Below are 17,461 nucleotides of genomic sequence, written 5' to 3'. Positions count from 1 at the left end.
GTGACTGTGTGTTGTGATCCGATCGGATATTAATCGGGATTTATTGATCGATGGAGGATCAATCTGAGTGTGATGATGACCAGGATAGCAGAATCCCTCCTCACACCTTCACAATCGAAGCCACATCACCTGACAGCTCAGTTGAATGGATTACAGATGATTTAGATCGGATTTTTTTATATACACAAAAGGATTACTGACTGATGACACTCTTATATTACACAGATTTTCTAATCGTTTTTCCTCTGTTTCTCCGAGCATTTATTATTATAATTTATTTATTTATTTATTTATTTATTTATTTATTTATTATTTTTATTTTTTTACAGATAACAGCATGATATGGGTTTGACATAAGCATTTACTGGAGCTCTTCACTAAATGTAAGTTCAGTACTCATAACAATCACGACTGAGAGTTTGATGTTAAAATCACATAGTTAATTATTCATTACAGAGCTGTGATGTTAATATCACACTCTTTAATTATTATAAATTAATTTTTTATTCGTATTTACTATTCAGATACAGGAATTTTACTTGTGTGTCTGTGTTTCAAATATTGAAAGCTAAAGAATATTATGGACAAAAAAACAAAAAACTAAAAAACATAACTGAACAGGCACTGTTTCCCATTTGTGTATCAAGAAAAAACTTACCCTTTGAATTATATAAATTTTAAAGTGGTGAGAGACCAACCAGACAAAAAAATAAAAATAATAAAAAAATAAAGGATTATTATAGCCACCAAAAAACTAAAATAAAAATGTTGTGGGCAGTGGCTTGGAAGTCCATAGGTTTCCATGTATTTTTAGCAACTCTTCTAGCAGTGGGAGCTGCATTCTCTAGAGATTTAAATGCCTCAGAGAAAAATATTTTTAGTGACTTTGGGCAATTCCAACTCACAGAGAACTGGCCACCAGAGCTACGGAAACTCCAAGTCACTAATCTTCACCCTAATTTATACTTCAGCCAAGACGATGTACCACTGTTGAGACAAAGGTCAACTACAACCCATAGCCACATTTTTAAAGTCATCCGGGCGGCCGTGTTGACTATGCTCTCCAATGGCCCGCTCTACATGCCACCTGCCAAGCATGATGAGTTCACCAGCAAGTGGAATGAGATTTTTGGCAACAACCTCCCTCCTCTGGCTCTATACTGTTTACTGTATCCTGAGGACACTGCTGCCATACAATTCCTTGTTAGGTTTATGGACCAAATGTTAGAATATCCAGACTGGAAAGTAAGTAGTGCACCTAATAACGAAGTACCAATGGCTCATTCGCTCACTGGATTTGCTACTGCTTTTGACTTTAGTTACTCAATCCTTGATCAGCAGCGCCGGGACCTGTACCTAAAGAGAATACATGCTGAAACTGAAGAGCTCTATGAGACGTCAAAGTACAGGGGCTGGGGGAAACAATTTCTACAAAACCATCAAACCACTAACATTGTAGCAATTCTGACTGGTGCTATAGTTGTGGGTGCACATGATGACATGGAGTCTATGGTTTGGAAACAGGTCTCTGTAAATTACATGGAGAAGACAATGTTTTTGTTAAATCATGTTGTCGATGGCTCCCTGGACGAGGGTGTGGCATACGGGAGTTACACAGCAAAGTCAGTCATGCAGTATGTTTTCTTAGCCCAGCGCCACTTCAACATAGACAACACACAGAACAACTGGCTACGTACTCATTTCTGGTTTTACTATGCCACTTTACTGCCAGGGTTTCAGAGAACTGTTGGTATAGGAGACTCAAACTACAACTGGTTCTATGGACCAGAGAGTCAATTAGTCTTTTTAGATTCATTTGTGATGAAAAATGGGTCGGGGAACTGGCTAGCACAGCAGATAAGAAAGCATAGACCCAAAGATGGTCCCATGGGTCAGTCTTTTGCCCAGCGCTGGACGACTCTTCACACAGAGTTTATCTGGTATAATGCCGGCCTTACACCACAACCCCCTTATGGCTACAATCAAGCTAAAATGCACATATTCACCAACTGGGGTGTTGTAACTTATGGGGCGGCTTTACCTAATGCTCAGGGCAACACCTTTGTCTCATTTAAATCTGGAAAGCTGGGTGGTCGGGCAGTGTTTGACATTGTCCATGCTAAGCCTTACTCATGGGTGGATGGCTGGAACAGCTTTAACCCTGGACATGAGCACCCAGACCAAAACTCATTTACTTTTGCTCCTAATGGTCAAGTATTTGTTTCTGAGGCTTTATATGGCCCCAAACTCAGCTACTTAAACAATGTTTTAGTGTTCAGTCCTTCCCCAACAAGCCAGTGTAATGCCCCATGGGAAGGACAGCTTGGTGAATGTTCCAAATGGCTGCGCTGGACTGACAAGGGGGTTGGAGACTCCTCAGGAGAGGTGATTGCTGCCTCCTCCCATGGAGACACTATGTTTGTAAGTGGGGAGGCGGTTGCAGCGTATTCCTCAGCGATGAGACTGAAGAGTGTGTACCGAGCACTGGTTCTCCTAAACTCACAGACACTTCTGGTAGTCGACCATGTTGAGAAATGGGACGACTCACCACTGAACACTGTCAGTGCATTCTTTCATAACCTGGACATTGACTTTAAGTATGTTCCCCATAAGGTCATGGACAGGTACAATGGGGCATTAATGGATGTCTGGGATGCTCATTACAAAATGTTCTGGTTTGATAGTAAGGGATACAGCCCTGACACACAATTACAGGAGGCGGAGCAAGCAGCAGAGTTTAAAAAGAGATGGACACAGTTTATCAATGTTTCTTTCCCTTTCACTGATTCAGTGAGTAGAATGGCTTACGTCTTACATGGGCCATATGTTAAAGTTTCCCACTGCAGTTTCATCGATAACAGTAAAAATGGGCTAAAAGTTTCACTTGTCATCAATGATACTGAGAAAATAGTTTCTATAGTAACCAATCACAAAGACATAGGGGCACGTTCAAGCTATCTAGGCTTCGGGGGTCACGCAAAGTTGGAAGACAGACATCAGATCATCCGTTTTGGCTTAGGAACGCAGCTTGTCCCCAAACAAACAACGATACACAATCATCTGTTTGACTTTGGATTTATCATAAATGTAGTAGCTGGGGTAATACTGTGTGTGGCCATTATTTTTCTAAGCCTACAACGCATGTTCTATGTTTGCTTTATCAGATTGATGCGCTATGCATTGCTGTCAGTGATAATGTTGTGGATCACTGAGCTCCTGTTCATCTCTAACAGTTGCAGTCAGCTCCTGTGCAAGGGTAAGTGGCAAAGAGTTGCCACTGACTTTGAGCATAGTGAGCAAAATAGGCTTTATGACCAGCATCAAGTGCCTCTACCCACTGTAGTGATAACAACATTACCTGGCTTTGGATCTGACATCCTTAAACATATTTTCTACAACAACACAGACTTTGTCTACTTGCGCATCCCTACAGAACACTTGGATATACCTGAGACAGAGTTTGAATTTGACTCATTAGTAGATGCCTGTGAATGGACAAGGACAGAAGTCCAGCAAGGGCATTTCAAAATGATTCAGGGTTGGCTACATTCACTGGTCCACAACATCCACATATTCCTGCAAAATATCCCGCTTTATGAAAGCAGCCATATTAATCTGGCCCAAAGAGTGAGTCTCTCCCAGGACAAGAAGAAGAGGCTTAGGAGAATAGAGTCAATGGGTGAAATGAAAGAACGTGTACAAGCTGCTTTAGACAGGGACATTGAGTATGTACGAGAGCTGAGGAAGCACATACAGGACTACCCTAATGCCCGTGCCGTTCTCAATCTGTGCAGTGGCAGTTGGGCTCTCAAGCTACCCTTTCTTCAAGAAGTTATCGGTCCTTCTCTTAGGGCCATCTATGTCATCAGGGACCCCCGTGCATGGATCTATCTGATGCTGTATAACAGCAAACCTAGTCTGTATTCCCTAAAGAACATCCCTCAGCACCTAGCTCTTATTTTCAAACAAGATATGGTTAGAGACAGGTGTCCGAATGCATTTGCAGCAGAGTTTAGGATGTTGTGGCGCCTCGTATCCCATTCAGAGACCAATCCTGTGTTGTTGCTGGCCCACCTATGGCTCGCTCACACCACTGCTGTTCTCAGAATCATAGCAACTTTACCTGAGGAGTCCTATCTTCGAGTCAGGTTTGAGGATATTGTAAATGTTCCTCAAGAGACAGCCGAGAGGATACACTCTTTCCTGGGAATCCCTGTATCGCCTTCGGCCTTGAACCAGCTCATGTTTACCACCTCCACAAACTTGTATAACCTGAGGTACGAAGGGGACATATCAGCTGCCAACATTAACGTATGGAGGCAGAACATGCCAAGGAGAGATATCAGACTCATCGAGGACACATGTGGGTTCCTGATGAGACAACTTGGGTATCACAGGTCCAGTGAATAATTAGCTGCAGGCCAGCTATTGTCATCAATCTCCTGTATTTGTGATTTTTGTCTTGTATTTTTGCACTTTTCAGTTGCAACCAAATTAAAAGTAAGATGTTGGAAACTGGCACTATAATTGATTCAAATATTGTCCTAGTCAACACATGACATTTTATATTAAAATGCCTTAAGTAAATGCCTGTTTTAATTTTAGTATTTTGTTTTGTAGTTATTTTTTTTGTCAAGTCCAACTTAACTTCTTTGAACTCTTCTTTGGAGTGATCGCTTTTGATGTCTAAGTCCGGATTCACATATACTCTGTGAGCAGGGCATGAGCAGTGTTTGCATTTCTGCACCAATATTAACAGATTGCAGCCTTCATATTGCAAGCAGGAGCCATGAGTTGTAGTGCCTCAGCCATGACAGCGAACTTATAGTTTTGCTATTGAGACTATTTTTTCTGCATGGCTCACTCTGTACTCGGCAGCACTGGGTGTTGTAGGGATGGATCAGGAGATTTAAAAAAAGACCAAAACCAAATGAAAAATATTGAAACCTAACATATAATACACTACAATTTATAGGTTTGCATCAAAACAAACACAAAATAAATGAAATAATTAATATACTGCATGGCTTTTCCTGTTAATGTATATGTAGGGATATAGTTTAGGCTTTACAACTGTAACCAATCACGACAAAGTACGCTGATAAAAATAAACAAGTGCACTTGACTGCCCACCATTGTCATCAAAGCAAACATTTACCTCATTCGTATTTGCAAGGCCACAACAATAGACAATACCCGACTGATATCCGAGTCAAGGTTGAATTACGAAGTGCTGTGCAACCCTCAGCATTTATTAGACAAGGATTTATTAGCTAAGGAAAAGCTGTGGAAAGCACTTGCTTCAGCAGTTTTGAGCAGCAAGTTAATGTTTCAATTTACTCTTATGTCTGTCATGCCTTCATGTCGTAAAAATAGACTCCTAACACGGCTTTGTCAAGTATTTGAATGATGAAAATTAAATGCCTTATTACTTATTTAAAAATGTATGGGCTGTCGGGTTGGATGCAAACTCTCGATTCAGGGACGCAGAACAGTTTGTGTTCTCTGACTGAATGCAAACAATTATAGCAGCCAATACTGTATAGGCTGGGGTCTATGTAAATTATTTACCATAGTGATGTGGTCCTCATACTCATGTACTTACGATTTCAAATGTAAAACATTTTTCTCTGCTTTTGCCATTTTCTCTGCTTTTGCCATTTTTATCAAATAAATAATAGTTAAAAAATGGCAAAAAAAGAAACCGCTTTCTCTATAGACACCTCACATGTCCTCAGCTGACAGCTTCATTGAATTCTACCCACTTAACACCAGTTTACAATAGTAAAGAAAAGACCCAGGGCTGCAGGCCTTATGGGAAGAATTGCAAAGAAAAAGCCACTTTTGAAACAGAAAACAAAAAGAAAAGGTTAGAGTGGGCAAAGAAACACCGACATTGGACAACAGATAATTGGAAAAGATTGTTATGATCTTATCTCCATTGAGCATTTGTGGGATCAGCTAGACTGTAAGGTGCGTGAGAAGTGCCTCTCAAGCCAGCCACCTCTATGGCAAGTGCTACAGGAAGTGTGGGGTGAAATGTCACCTGAGTATCTGTACAAACTGACAGCTAGAATACCAAAGATCTGCAAAGCTGTCATTGCTGCATGTGGAGGATTTTATTTGATGAAATATTTGAAGTAGTTTAAGAAGTTCAGAATGTTTTTTTTCAAATTGTAATAGTAATTTTTCGTGCTATTAATGTCCTGAGCCTGACTATACATTGTGATCAGTTGATTATTCAATGTACAGATTTTGCTTTTATGGAAAGAAATTGGTACTGTTATTCACCAAAGTGGCATTCAACTGATCATAATATGTGTGTATATATATATATATATATATATATATATATATATATATATATATATATGATGGATATATTTACATTTACATTTATTCATTTGGCAGACGCTTTTATCCAAAGCTGACTTACAAAAGAGGAAAACATAAGCGAGTCATCTTAAGGAGACAGTGGTACAAAAAGTGCCATATTACAAAGTTTCACTATCATCAGAATAGTATACAAAACAGATTTAAGTGCAACAAGAAATGTAAATTTTTTATTTTTTATTTAATTAAATTGTTTTTGTGACCGGTTAAGTGCTTTTGGAAAAGATGTGTTTTTAGCCGTTTTTTGAAGATAGAGAGTGAGTTAGCTTCCCGGATTGAGTTGGGAAGGTCATTCCACCACCGTGGTATGATGAAACTGAAAGTCCGGGAAAGTGTTTAGGTGCCTCTTTGTTTTGGTACGACAAGGCGACGTTCCTTAGCCGACCGCAGGCTTCTGGTGGGAACGTAGCTCTGCATAAATGTTTTTAGGTATGCTGGAGCAGACCCAGTGACTGTTTTGTATGCCAGCATCAGGGCCTTGAATTTAGTACATGCATGAACCGGCAGCCAGTGGAGAGAGACAAAGAGTGGTGTAACGTGCTCTCTTAGGTTCATTAAAGACCAGACGTGCTGCTGCATTCTGGATCATTTGGAGAGGTCTAATAGCACATGATACATGATGTATATCCATCCGAGGAAGCTGAGTGCCTTTTTTGTTTCTTTTTGTACTAGTTCCACTTTGCGGCTGGAGTTTGTTTTGTAAAGCAGCACTTCAGGACAGTGTTGTGGATGAATCTTCACGTTCATTGTACTCATACATCCTGTTGATTGGAGTTTGTTTTGTGGAGTATTTCTTGCAGGACATTGGATTGATTGGGTCATCTGTCGCACTCATGTAGCAGTTGAATGGGCCGGCTCACTAAACATTCATTTGACTGTCCGAGGAAACTGAACGCATAGAAAAAATATTTTTTTATGTTTTTTATTAGATATATATATTACGACTGCATGATTTGGACAAAAAGTCATATTGCGATTATTTAAAAAAATATTGCGATTGCGATTTGAACTGCGATTATGATGATAATGTTTTCCACATGTTCAACTGCAAAAAGGCTATTGGGGATTTCACATTTGAGCCCTCTTAAATATAACCAAACTGAGACCAAATAAATATTTAAACAGTCAAACAAAGTCTTCTTCATATCCAAATGTTACCATCCACTGTGTACCTGTTTTTGTCCATTTTGTGATAGGATCTCAGCCCACTAATCATCAACATTAGTTTTTGAAACACAGTGAACTTGAATATTAGGGATGCTCCAATCAGGATTTTAACATCTGACACCGATCTCCAATTTTCATCTCATCAATCGATGCTGATCATTTAACTTTTATCAGCAGCTCTGTCAAAACTGGTTATATGTAAGCTTTCTGCTCAATGTCACTGTTAGCTGAATTTCCCTGTTAGTAAAACCATAGTTGTTGCCTAGTTTTTGTTGTCAGTCAATAATTCAGTATACACAAAATATAATTGTAAAATATAATTGTTACTTTTTATTCTAGGCATTAAAAACTAGTAGGCTTATACAAACTATTCTTTACTGTATATAGGATAGTCCTAAAGAATTAGGGTTAATGTGAAACTGAAGTTGAACTGATTGAACTGAAACTTTTGGTTAGTTTGTCACCATTTAATTTAATTATTTTTAATTTAGCAATGCATTATATTATAGTAACTAAATATTTGATATAGATTTATAATATGTTCCTTTTCATTTTGTTGGATGTTGGAAATATTAGTTCCGCTTTCACTTGTTTCCGCGGGGAGTGTAATAAAGGCGACACGCTCTCTCGTGAGGTAAACAAATGACAGGAGAATGAGGAAGAGATGTTGCTGGACTCTACAGGTGTTGCTGTTAATGTTGTTTGCTCAGCAATCATTTAATAAAGGTGTTTGAATTATATCCAGTCTTATATTCCGCGTTATGAAACCTGTGCCTTGCAGAAACTGAGATGCTGCTACCGCAGATAATAATAAAAAACGCTTCGCACAGGACGTGCCAGTTTATTGTAAATAAAGCGTTTAGCGCACGTAAGCAAACCCTAACCCTAACCCTAACGCTGGTTCAAGCCCCACAGCCACCACCATTGTGTCCTTGAGCAAGGCACTTAACTCCAGGTTGCTCCAGGGGGGATTGTCCCTGTAATAAGTGCACTGTAAGTCGCTTTGGATAAAAGCGTCTGCCAAATGCATAAATGTAAATGTAAAAGGTCATATCGCGGTTTAGATTTCATTTTGCTGCACAATTAATCAAAATGAAATCTAAACCGCGATATGACCTTTTGCGATTATTAAATTGCAAAGGCTGCCCTAATATATATATATATATATATATATATACTGTATATATATTGTGTGTGTTTGTTCTAGTTCAGCTAGAGGCTGGAGTTTGTTTGGTTGAGGAACACACTTCGGGACAGTTATGTGGATGAATCTACAAGTTCTTTGTGTGTATCCCGTCTATTGTCACATACAGAGAAAAATAAATTACATAGTTGGCGCTTTAATGTTTACCTTTGCAAAATCCTGAATTCCAACAAATGTTAAAGGCTGAAATCAACGTTTATATGGAGACAAACTGTCCTCAGTATCCTCTGTGGGCGTCGCTTTGGAGGCACTTAAGGCGGTTTTTAGGGGTCGGATCAAACAGTATGCCTCATTCATAAAAAAATCCAAAGCATGAGAATTCACGGAGTTGGAAGGAAATATTAAAAGTGCAGAGGCAGAGCTGAAGTGTCAAATGTTGTCTGATGGCCTCAGAGAATTGACCCGACTGAAATACAGATATAATACTATCTGGCGTATACACTAAAGTGGCGTTTTGGCTATTCAGGGCAAGACAAGTCAGGGGATAAAGCAGGAAAGCTTTTGGCTAGATATATAAAGCAGATATAGTCTTTTTCTACCATTCCCTCAGTGAAATCTGCTGGTGGTGAAATATTTACCTTGGCCATTGATATTAATAATGCTTTTAAAGAATTCTATCTTGATCTCTATAATTCCACGTCTTCGTATACTGATGAAGATATTAGAATTTTGTAGAACCATTAGAACTCCCTAAACTGACAAATGAGCAAAAAAAAACTCTCTTGATTCTGAGATTACCTTGGAGGAGCTTGGCGAGGTAATTAAGGCCTTGCCTACAGGCAAGGCTCCGGGGCCAGATGGCTTTGCCACTGAGATTTTTAGATCTTATGCTGCAGAAGTGGCTTCAATCATTAAAGAATGGAAAGCTTTAAAGAATGGAAATAGCGCCAACCATGACACAAGCCTGGATCAGTCTGATCCTTAAAAAGGACAAAGATCCAAGCTAGTATAAAAGTTATCATCCAATATTCCTGATCCAGCTAGACGTTAAAACTTTGGCTAACCGATTAAGTAAAGTTATTACATTTTTTATACATATAGATCAGATGGGGTTTATTCAGGGCCAGATCTCTTCTGATAACATTAGGCATTTCATCAATATCTTGTGGTCAGTGGTGAATGATCAGACTCCGGTAGCTGCCATCTCACTTGACATCAAAAAGGTGTTTGATATTGTAGAATGGGATCTTTTTAAGATTTTGGAAATGTACGGGTTCAGGAATACGTTTATTGGATGGATTTAGTTTAGTTCCTTTATAGACACCCCGTGGATTAATTGGATTAAACAAATGGATTACTTTCAGATTACTTTACTCTGGATAGGGGCACCCGGCAGGATGCCCTTTTCCCCCATTATTGCTCTGACTTGCCCTGGAACCATTAGCAGACACAGTAAGAAAGTAGGATGATTTTCCAGGGGTGATGGCGGGAAGTGTGATGCATAAGCTTTTGCTTTACGCAGATAATATTTTATTATTCGTCTCTGACCCTACTAGATCTATGCCTTGCCTCCACAGAATTATTCATTCCTTTTCTAAGTTCTCGGGATACAGAGTTTATTGTTCTAAATCTGAAGCTTTGGCTCTGACAGCATACTGCCCGAAAATGGCTTTTCAGCTGGGCTCCTTTCATTGCCCAAACAGAGCATTACGTTTTTGGGTATTTTATTCCCAGCAAACTGGTTTGATTTAGTTAGAGTTAATTTTAACCCTTTAATAAAAAAGGCTTTCGAGCAATGTGGGCAGGTGGACTTCATTACATTTATCGATGATAGGGAATGTTAATGCTATTGAAATTAATTGTATTCCAAAATTCAGCTACCTGCTTCAGTCTCTCCCTATAGATGTCCCCCTCTCTTATTTCAAGCAAATTGATAGCATATCAAAGTCCTTCATTTGGAATGGTAAACATCCCAGATTACATTTCAGTAAGTTACATAGGCTGATTGACATAGGTGGGCAAGGCCTACCCAAGATTTTGTTTTATTATTATGCATTCAGTCTCATACATTTGTCTCATTGGTCGCTTCGACATGAGTGAGCCCCTACCTGGTTTTGTTTTGAACAAGAGTTTCTTGCCCCTATTTCACCATTACAACCAGAGAAGTTAAGTTACACCCTGTTATCTCGCATTTGCACTCGGAATGGACAAAAGTGTCTAGAGTTTTTAATTCGGACATTTATTCAAATGTTGCCTCGAGCATATTGCTAAACCCAAATTTATGTATTAAATAAGTCCCCTTTCTCCTGGTCAGAGGGGGGTTACTACGCTCGTGACCTATTTGAGAGTGGAGTGTTAAGATCCTTTGAAAATGTTAGTATAAACTATAGTCAAAAAGAAAAGTAAGAAAAAGTACAAATATGAACAATTTTCTTACAAAAACGCATCGGCTCACTTCAGAAGGCCTTTATTAACCCCCTGGAGCTGTATGGATTACTTTTTTGATGGATGGATGTGCTTTTTTGGGCTCAAAAAAATCAAAGCTTCAATTCATTCCAATTATAAAGCTAGGAAGAGCCAGGATATCCTGAAGAAGAAAGTCCTATGCAACTAAGATGGCTTGAGGGTGAGTAAATTATGGGATAATTAAAATCTTTGGGTGAATTAACCCTTTTAAGACACACCCACATGCTGGGGATGCCAATCAGAGGATGGAGACATAACCCATGTCTTTTGGTGGTGTGTTAATATCCAGGAGTTTTGGTTGAAGTTTCAGGTTTTGTGGGTGACGTATTGGGCAGTCGGGTATCATTTTGCCCCAGACTCTGTATATTGGGCAGTGGGGTGGTCATTGATATTGAGAATAGGCTCATAAAGAGTTGGGTCTTAACCATTGTCATGATCGCCAGACAGATTTAAGGGGATGCAGGTATGCTGGAGCTCCCTCATTTCAGGAGTGGTGCTCGTAGATGGGGAGGGTGGTGGCCTTTGAAGAAGGGCCATTTAGAAGACTGGGGAAATTATACTTGTTTGTGGGGAAATGGGGCGGATATCTGGAGGGCTCTCAGTGAGGGGCAGTGGAGAGAAAGGTGTTGTTGTCAATATTATAATTTTTTATGTGTGTGTGTGTGTGTGTGTCTATGATCATGTATGACCACTGGGATGTTGTTGGGGGCCAGGGTGGGGTTGGGGATTGGGAGGGGTAATAGTGGGGGTTAATTGTTGATTCTGTGTATATATGTTTTGTTTTTCTGTGTTTAATATGTGAATCAAAAAGATATTGTTAATCAGAAAAATAAATTACTATTACAATTAGATTTGTTTCCCCAGAATTTCTTAAACTACTTCAAAGAGTTCTCATGTGCAGCAATGATAGCTTTGCAGATCCTTGGTATTCTAGCTGTCTGTCCAGATACTCAAGTGACATTTCACCCCACACTTCCTGTAGCACTTGCCATAGATGTGGTTACAAATTTTTGGCCGCCAGTTTATTTATATATATTTATGGCCTTATTAAAGAAAATATTTGCTGTAGGAACCCTGAGATAACTTTTTTTGCTTATGGATTGCTCACACCCCTGCTGACGGAGTATGTGTGAATCAGGCATAATGCAGTTTTAGCATGATGCAGTAATTCTTTTTAGCCTCTAAATACACTCTGCAGTATCAAAATATCATAATTTTTTAATGCTATTGCGTAGCTGTTTTTTCAAAGATTATCTGTAAATAAAGCTATTTATGGGAGACTGTCACATTTAAAAATGTACAAACACAGTGGGGCCTGGGTAGCTCAGCGAGTAAAGATGCTGACTACCACACCTGGAGTCACAAATTCAAATCCAGGGTGTGCTGAGTGACTCCAGCCAGGTCTCCTTAGCAGCCAAATTGTCCCAGTTGCTAGGGAGTGTAGAGTGTAGTCATGTTGGTTAACCTCCCTGTGGTCGCTATAATGTGGTTCTCGCTCTTGGTGGGGTGTGGTGAGTGATGCATGCGCTATGTGGAGGCGGATTAAACAAGTCACTACGCCACTAGGAGGACTTAGATTTGGGCATTTGGAATTGGGCATTCCAAATTGGGGAGAAAAGAGGAGAAAAATAAAAAACAAAACAAATTTACAAACACATTAAACAAATAAGTGTCTTTATGACTTGCATGTTCACATTCATCTGTCCATTATTACTTCTGTATCTTCAGAGTATACATAGGTGACTTTTTTCACTGTCACAGAGATTATGCTAAAGACACTGAGTTTGCTGTTGTGTGATACCAAGGCACACAGAAGTAGTAATTAAAGAATATTGTGTACAGTGTGTTTTCCCTAATGTGCAGGGGAAAACATTAAAAATGAATGCTGACCTACCACAGTCACATGCCCAAGGGTTGAAGAATTTCTTTGTTGCATGAAAAACTGACTGCAGTCCATTGATGAGTAACTCTTTTCTTTTTTTTGCGCCTGATGGCTTAGTGATTGCTGAGATTGTTGTCCTACAATGACAGAACAAATTGGACAAATCGCTGCACTGCTTTTGCACAATAGCTTTTTTATTTATTTATTTTTTGTGGGCTGAAACAATGAAATATTTTTTTTAATATAGTTGCCTAATTACAAAACAATTGCCATACTGTAAATAAACTTCTCGTTAAAGTCATCAGTCATCGTTTCCTCATGTTGTTCCAAACCCATATGACTGTGGGACACAAAAGGAGATGTAATGCAGAATGTTAGGGACTGACAGCCTTAGTCACCATTGCATCTTTTCCATACACATAAAGTAAAATTTTGTAAATGATAAGAAAATTATGACACAATTTCCCTTTTTGGGTGAACTATCTCTTTAATTTGTACACATCCAGAAATCCTTGTTTGTATCCATAAATGAATATATGTAATGTATATATTAACACTGACCAATATTAATATATGATTTGCAAGTGTTGTTTATTAGTAGTACATGTTAACTTTTGTTTTAACTATTGTTAACAAATACAACTTTTGTTACTCTACTGTCTCAGTAGATTTTAATATAATCACTATCATCGTTTTGATTGTTGGGTGAGAGCTGATTTATTTTTATTATTATTATATATTTGTTTCAGACAGACACCTGACTATTGTATCTGCAGAGGTACTTCACCTTTTGCCTATAATACAATATTATGAAAATACTTTAAATGTTAGATAAATCATTCTGCAACATTTTCCCCAGAGCTCTGGTTAATTTCTGTCCCTGGTGTAAACCTTTTCACACTCATTGTTTGCACATGCAGTCATCTAGAGTCCCTCTGAACTCAGACTGAGAGGTTTGAGCCTTTAGAATGTGTCAGACCTTAAATTAATAATTTTTCACCCAAAAATACATTCTTTCACCTGCTGAACTCATTTTTAGAAGAAATTCTCAGCTCTTTTGGTCCATACAATGCAAGGGAAAGGGTGCCAAAATGTTGAAGCTCCAAAAATCACAGAAGTCAGCAATAAAGTAATCCACAAGACTCAGTGTGTTCAGAAGTTATATGATAGGTGTGGGTGAAAAACAGATCAATATTGAAGTCCTTTTTTACTATAGATTCTCCTGCTCAGTCAATTTCCACTTTCACATTCTTCTTCTTGTGTTTCTGGTGATTCACATTCTTCATGCATATCGCCTCCTACTGGGCAGGGAGAAGCATTTCTAGCAAAATAGGACTTAAATATTGATCTGTTTCTCACCCCTCACCCCTATCATATCACTTCTGAAGATATGGATTAAAACACTGGTATGGATACTGTTATGTATTACCTTGTCTTGTTTCACCGTTGCCCTTTGTTTATCATTTTTTGTCACTTTTGTAACTCCTTAGTTTTCACTTTTGTCCCTTGTTTAGTTCCATAGTCTCCTTGTTAGCTTTCGTGTTCTCTGTCATTGTTTTCACCTGTCCTCATTAGTCTACCATTGGTTTCTGTTTATTCACCTTGTTATCTTGTTTTGAGTTCTGTTGTTCATTGGTTCCTGTCTTCCCTTGTCAGTGTATTTAAACCCTGTTTGTTTGTTCAATCGGTGTCTATCGTTGTTTGTTGTTAGCCTGGTATGTGTTCCCTGCCTGAGTTCTCTGTTTTGTTGCCTGAGTTCTCTGTTTTGTTGCCTGAGTTCTCTGTTTTGTTGCCTGAGTTCTCTGTTTTGTTGCCTGAGTTCTCTGTTTTGTTGCCTGAGTTCTCTGTTTTGTTGCCTGAGTTCTCTGTTTTGTTGCCTGAGTTCTCTGTTTGTTTTCATCATGTTTAGTTTTCGGTTTTATGTGTTATTTCCCCATTGAGGGTTGTTCCTTTGTGCTTACTTGTTTGTTTATTAAATAAAGTCTAACTGCATTTGGATCCGCATCTCCTCGTCTGCCTCGCTGCTCAAGCGTTACAGATACATTTATGGTATGTGTGCATTTTGGAGCATCAAGATTTTTGTCACCCATTCACTTGCATTGTGTGGACATACGTGACCTGCACTGCACATAAACAACAAATATTGGCATTATATTCATGCTGGTTTTCCAGAGGGAACTGGCCCCCACAGTGAACCTGGTTTCTCCCAAGGAGTTCATCTTGCTCCATTAACCAACATATGGAGTTTTGTTTGAAAATTATATTTTCATTATTTAATTTTTATAGACAAATTACAATCATTTTTAATGAAACTACAAAATCATCTCTCTGACTTTCTAGATATTACAGTTAAATGTTTTTGTTAATGCATGCATTTCTATAAAGCTACTTTGAAACAATGTGTGCTGTGAAAAGCACTATACAAATAAAAATGACTTGACATACAGAGCTGAAATATTCTTCAAAAAATCATAATCTGCTTTCTGCAGAAGAAAGAAAGTCATACACATCTGAGAATTTTCATTTTTGGGTGAACTATCCCTTTAAATGCCATTGACTAACCCTTTTTTTGCCAGAAACCATTTATTGTACACATAATTCTGCTGTCACTCTGCATTTTAAATGTGAGTCTGCAATCATATTCTTTTCACAACAGCTCTTTTGATTCCTCTGTTTTATGTTACATTTCTCTATGCCTCAGTATCCTTGATCTCTGACTTATAATATGTTTTTAAGGTTTGGTGTCTTGACAAAAAACAATGATGATTTATAGCCTTTAACCTGTGTTCAGAGGTAGCAAATTATAAGCATGTCTCTGTACACTGTAAGCCTGTCAGAAAGTAAAGATTTTTTAAGGGCAATATGTAATTAAGGAACATTTGTATCTTTTGGGGGCTTTTTTTCATAATCATATAAAACATAAAAAGTGTGTCAATTTACATTCATTTGAATCGATAAATTGGAATATACTCACAATCTTGCTAGTTTGGCTTCTACCTGTATAATCAAATCAACATCAAAAACAAAAACAAAAGTAGCTATCAATAATGTATGAGACATTTATGTATGGTATCTTGCTCTCTTTATTAAGGAGGAAGCAGGAGCCGGGTAAACAATCCACGCAATCTTTTATTGACAGCACTTTTCAGTATAAAACAAAGTATTGGCTTTTCAGCACAACATGCACCCACAACACAAACTCGGCTGAATGTGTTCACGCCCACACCCATGGCAGCGGATTCACCAGCCTTTGGGGAAGAGCAGAGAGGGTTAGGGGAAACTGTTGGGATGAACAGCCCAAGGGACAGAGGAACCGGGTTTGGGGTAGGAATTCCCTGCATGAAAAGGATGAGGGGAATGGGAGTTCAAGTTTATTTATAAAGCACATTTAAAAACAACAAATGTTGTAACCAAAGTGTGCTATACAAAAACAAAAAACAAAACACCACCAGAATTAAATAGAATTCCCCATCTGTCACTCACTTCGATGTTGTGTCAAAGAAGTGACACTAGGGGTCTCTCTTGAGCGCCTCGTGCATATCTGAACTTGGATAACGACCCGGCCCCGCCCTCCGCCCTGCCACATTCCTCCCTCGTTCTCTCAGGCTGGGGAGCCCCCGGCCTGATGTACACCCCCCCCCCCTCTTTCCCTGGGGGAGGGCGCGCCTTCTGCGCTGTCTGCCGGCAGGTCATCCCCATCTACCTGGATGAGGTAGGGGACAAGGGGAGGGAAACAGAAATAATTCAAATGGGGGTACTTCCTGTAACAGTGTAGTACCCCCAAAAAACTGTAAAATTTAAAAGAGGGAAAAGGCCAACGCAGAGTGACAGTGAGAGAGAGAGTGGCGAGAGAGATGAAAAAAAAACTCTTACTCGCCAGTTCTCTGATACGCCACAGCTTGTTCCTCGGCCACTCCTCCACCCTCAATCGGACGACAGTCCTCCAGCCCCTGGCGGACGGAACACCCGCCGCATTCTCGGGGAACAGAAGGGGTCTCCCCGCACCTGGCAGCGGTTCTCTCACTCCAGGCAGTCGGCAGTGAGCCCCTCCCCACTGCGTGGTCGGCGGTCTTAAACCCTGGCTGAACCTGGTCGAGATGCGGGACGTGGACAAGCCATGCTTCCTCAATGCCCCCATCTCCCAGTTCGGTCTCTTCGGACTCGCGGAACCCACATTCTCAATAAAAGAGCAATTTCCTGTTTCTCTGGGTCACCAGGCCCTCAAATGCCATTCTCATGGCAACCCGGTGCCACACCTCAACAGTCCCGGCACGCATCCAGACCCAAGACTGCTGACCCCCGGCCGGCTGGTTCTGAAAAGTCCAGAGGATGCCTACACAGGACCTCCTCAGTCACTAACCCGCCCCTGCCAGGTGTGCGGAGGGAGCTAAGTGCTTCAAGTCTTCTCT

The 17,461-nt window shown here is 39.6% G+C and overlaps 1 protein-coding gene across 1 annotated transcript; it reads left to right on the top strand.

The window, feature by feature from the left end:
* The first annotated feature begins 765 nt into the window (after window positions 1-765).
* Window positions 766-4,594, top strand: LOC127650222 (dermatan-sulfate epimerase-like protein). Its single transcript, XM_052135523.1, has one exon. The coding sequence runs from the start codon at window positions 766-768 to the stop codon at window positions 4,408-4,410; it is 3,645 nt and encodes a 1,214-aa protein (XP_051991483.1). The 3' UTR covers window positions 4,411-4,594.
* The last annotated feature ends 12,867 nt before the right edge of the window (window positions 4,595-17,461 follow it).

The sequence above is a fragment of the Xyrauchen texanus genome, chromosome 10 (assembly GCF_025860055.1).
Source record: "Xyrauchen texanus isolate HMW12.3.18 chromosome 10, RBS_HiC_50CHRs, whole genome shotgun sequence".
NCBI classification, from domain to species: domain Eukaryota; kingdom Metazoa; phylum Chordata; class Actinopteri; order Cypriniformes; family Catostomidae; genus Xyrauchen; species Xyrauchen texanus.
Note: the sequence above shows the minus strand (reverse complement) of the source record. Positions and strands in the feature narration are given on the sequence as shown.

Coding starts and splice junctions, on each gene's coding strand:
- LOC127650222 (XM_052135523.1), top strand. CDS start 766: ATGTTGTGGGCAGTGGCTTGGAAGTCCATAGGTTTCCATGTATTTTTA.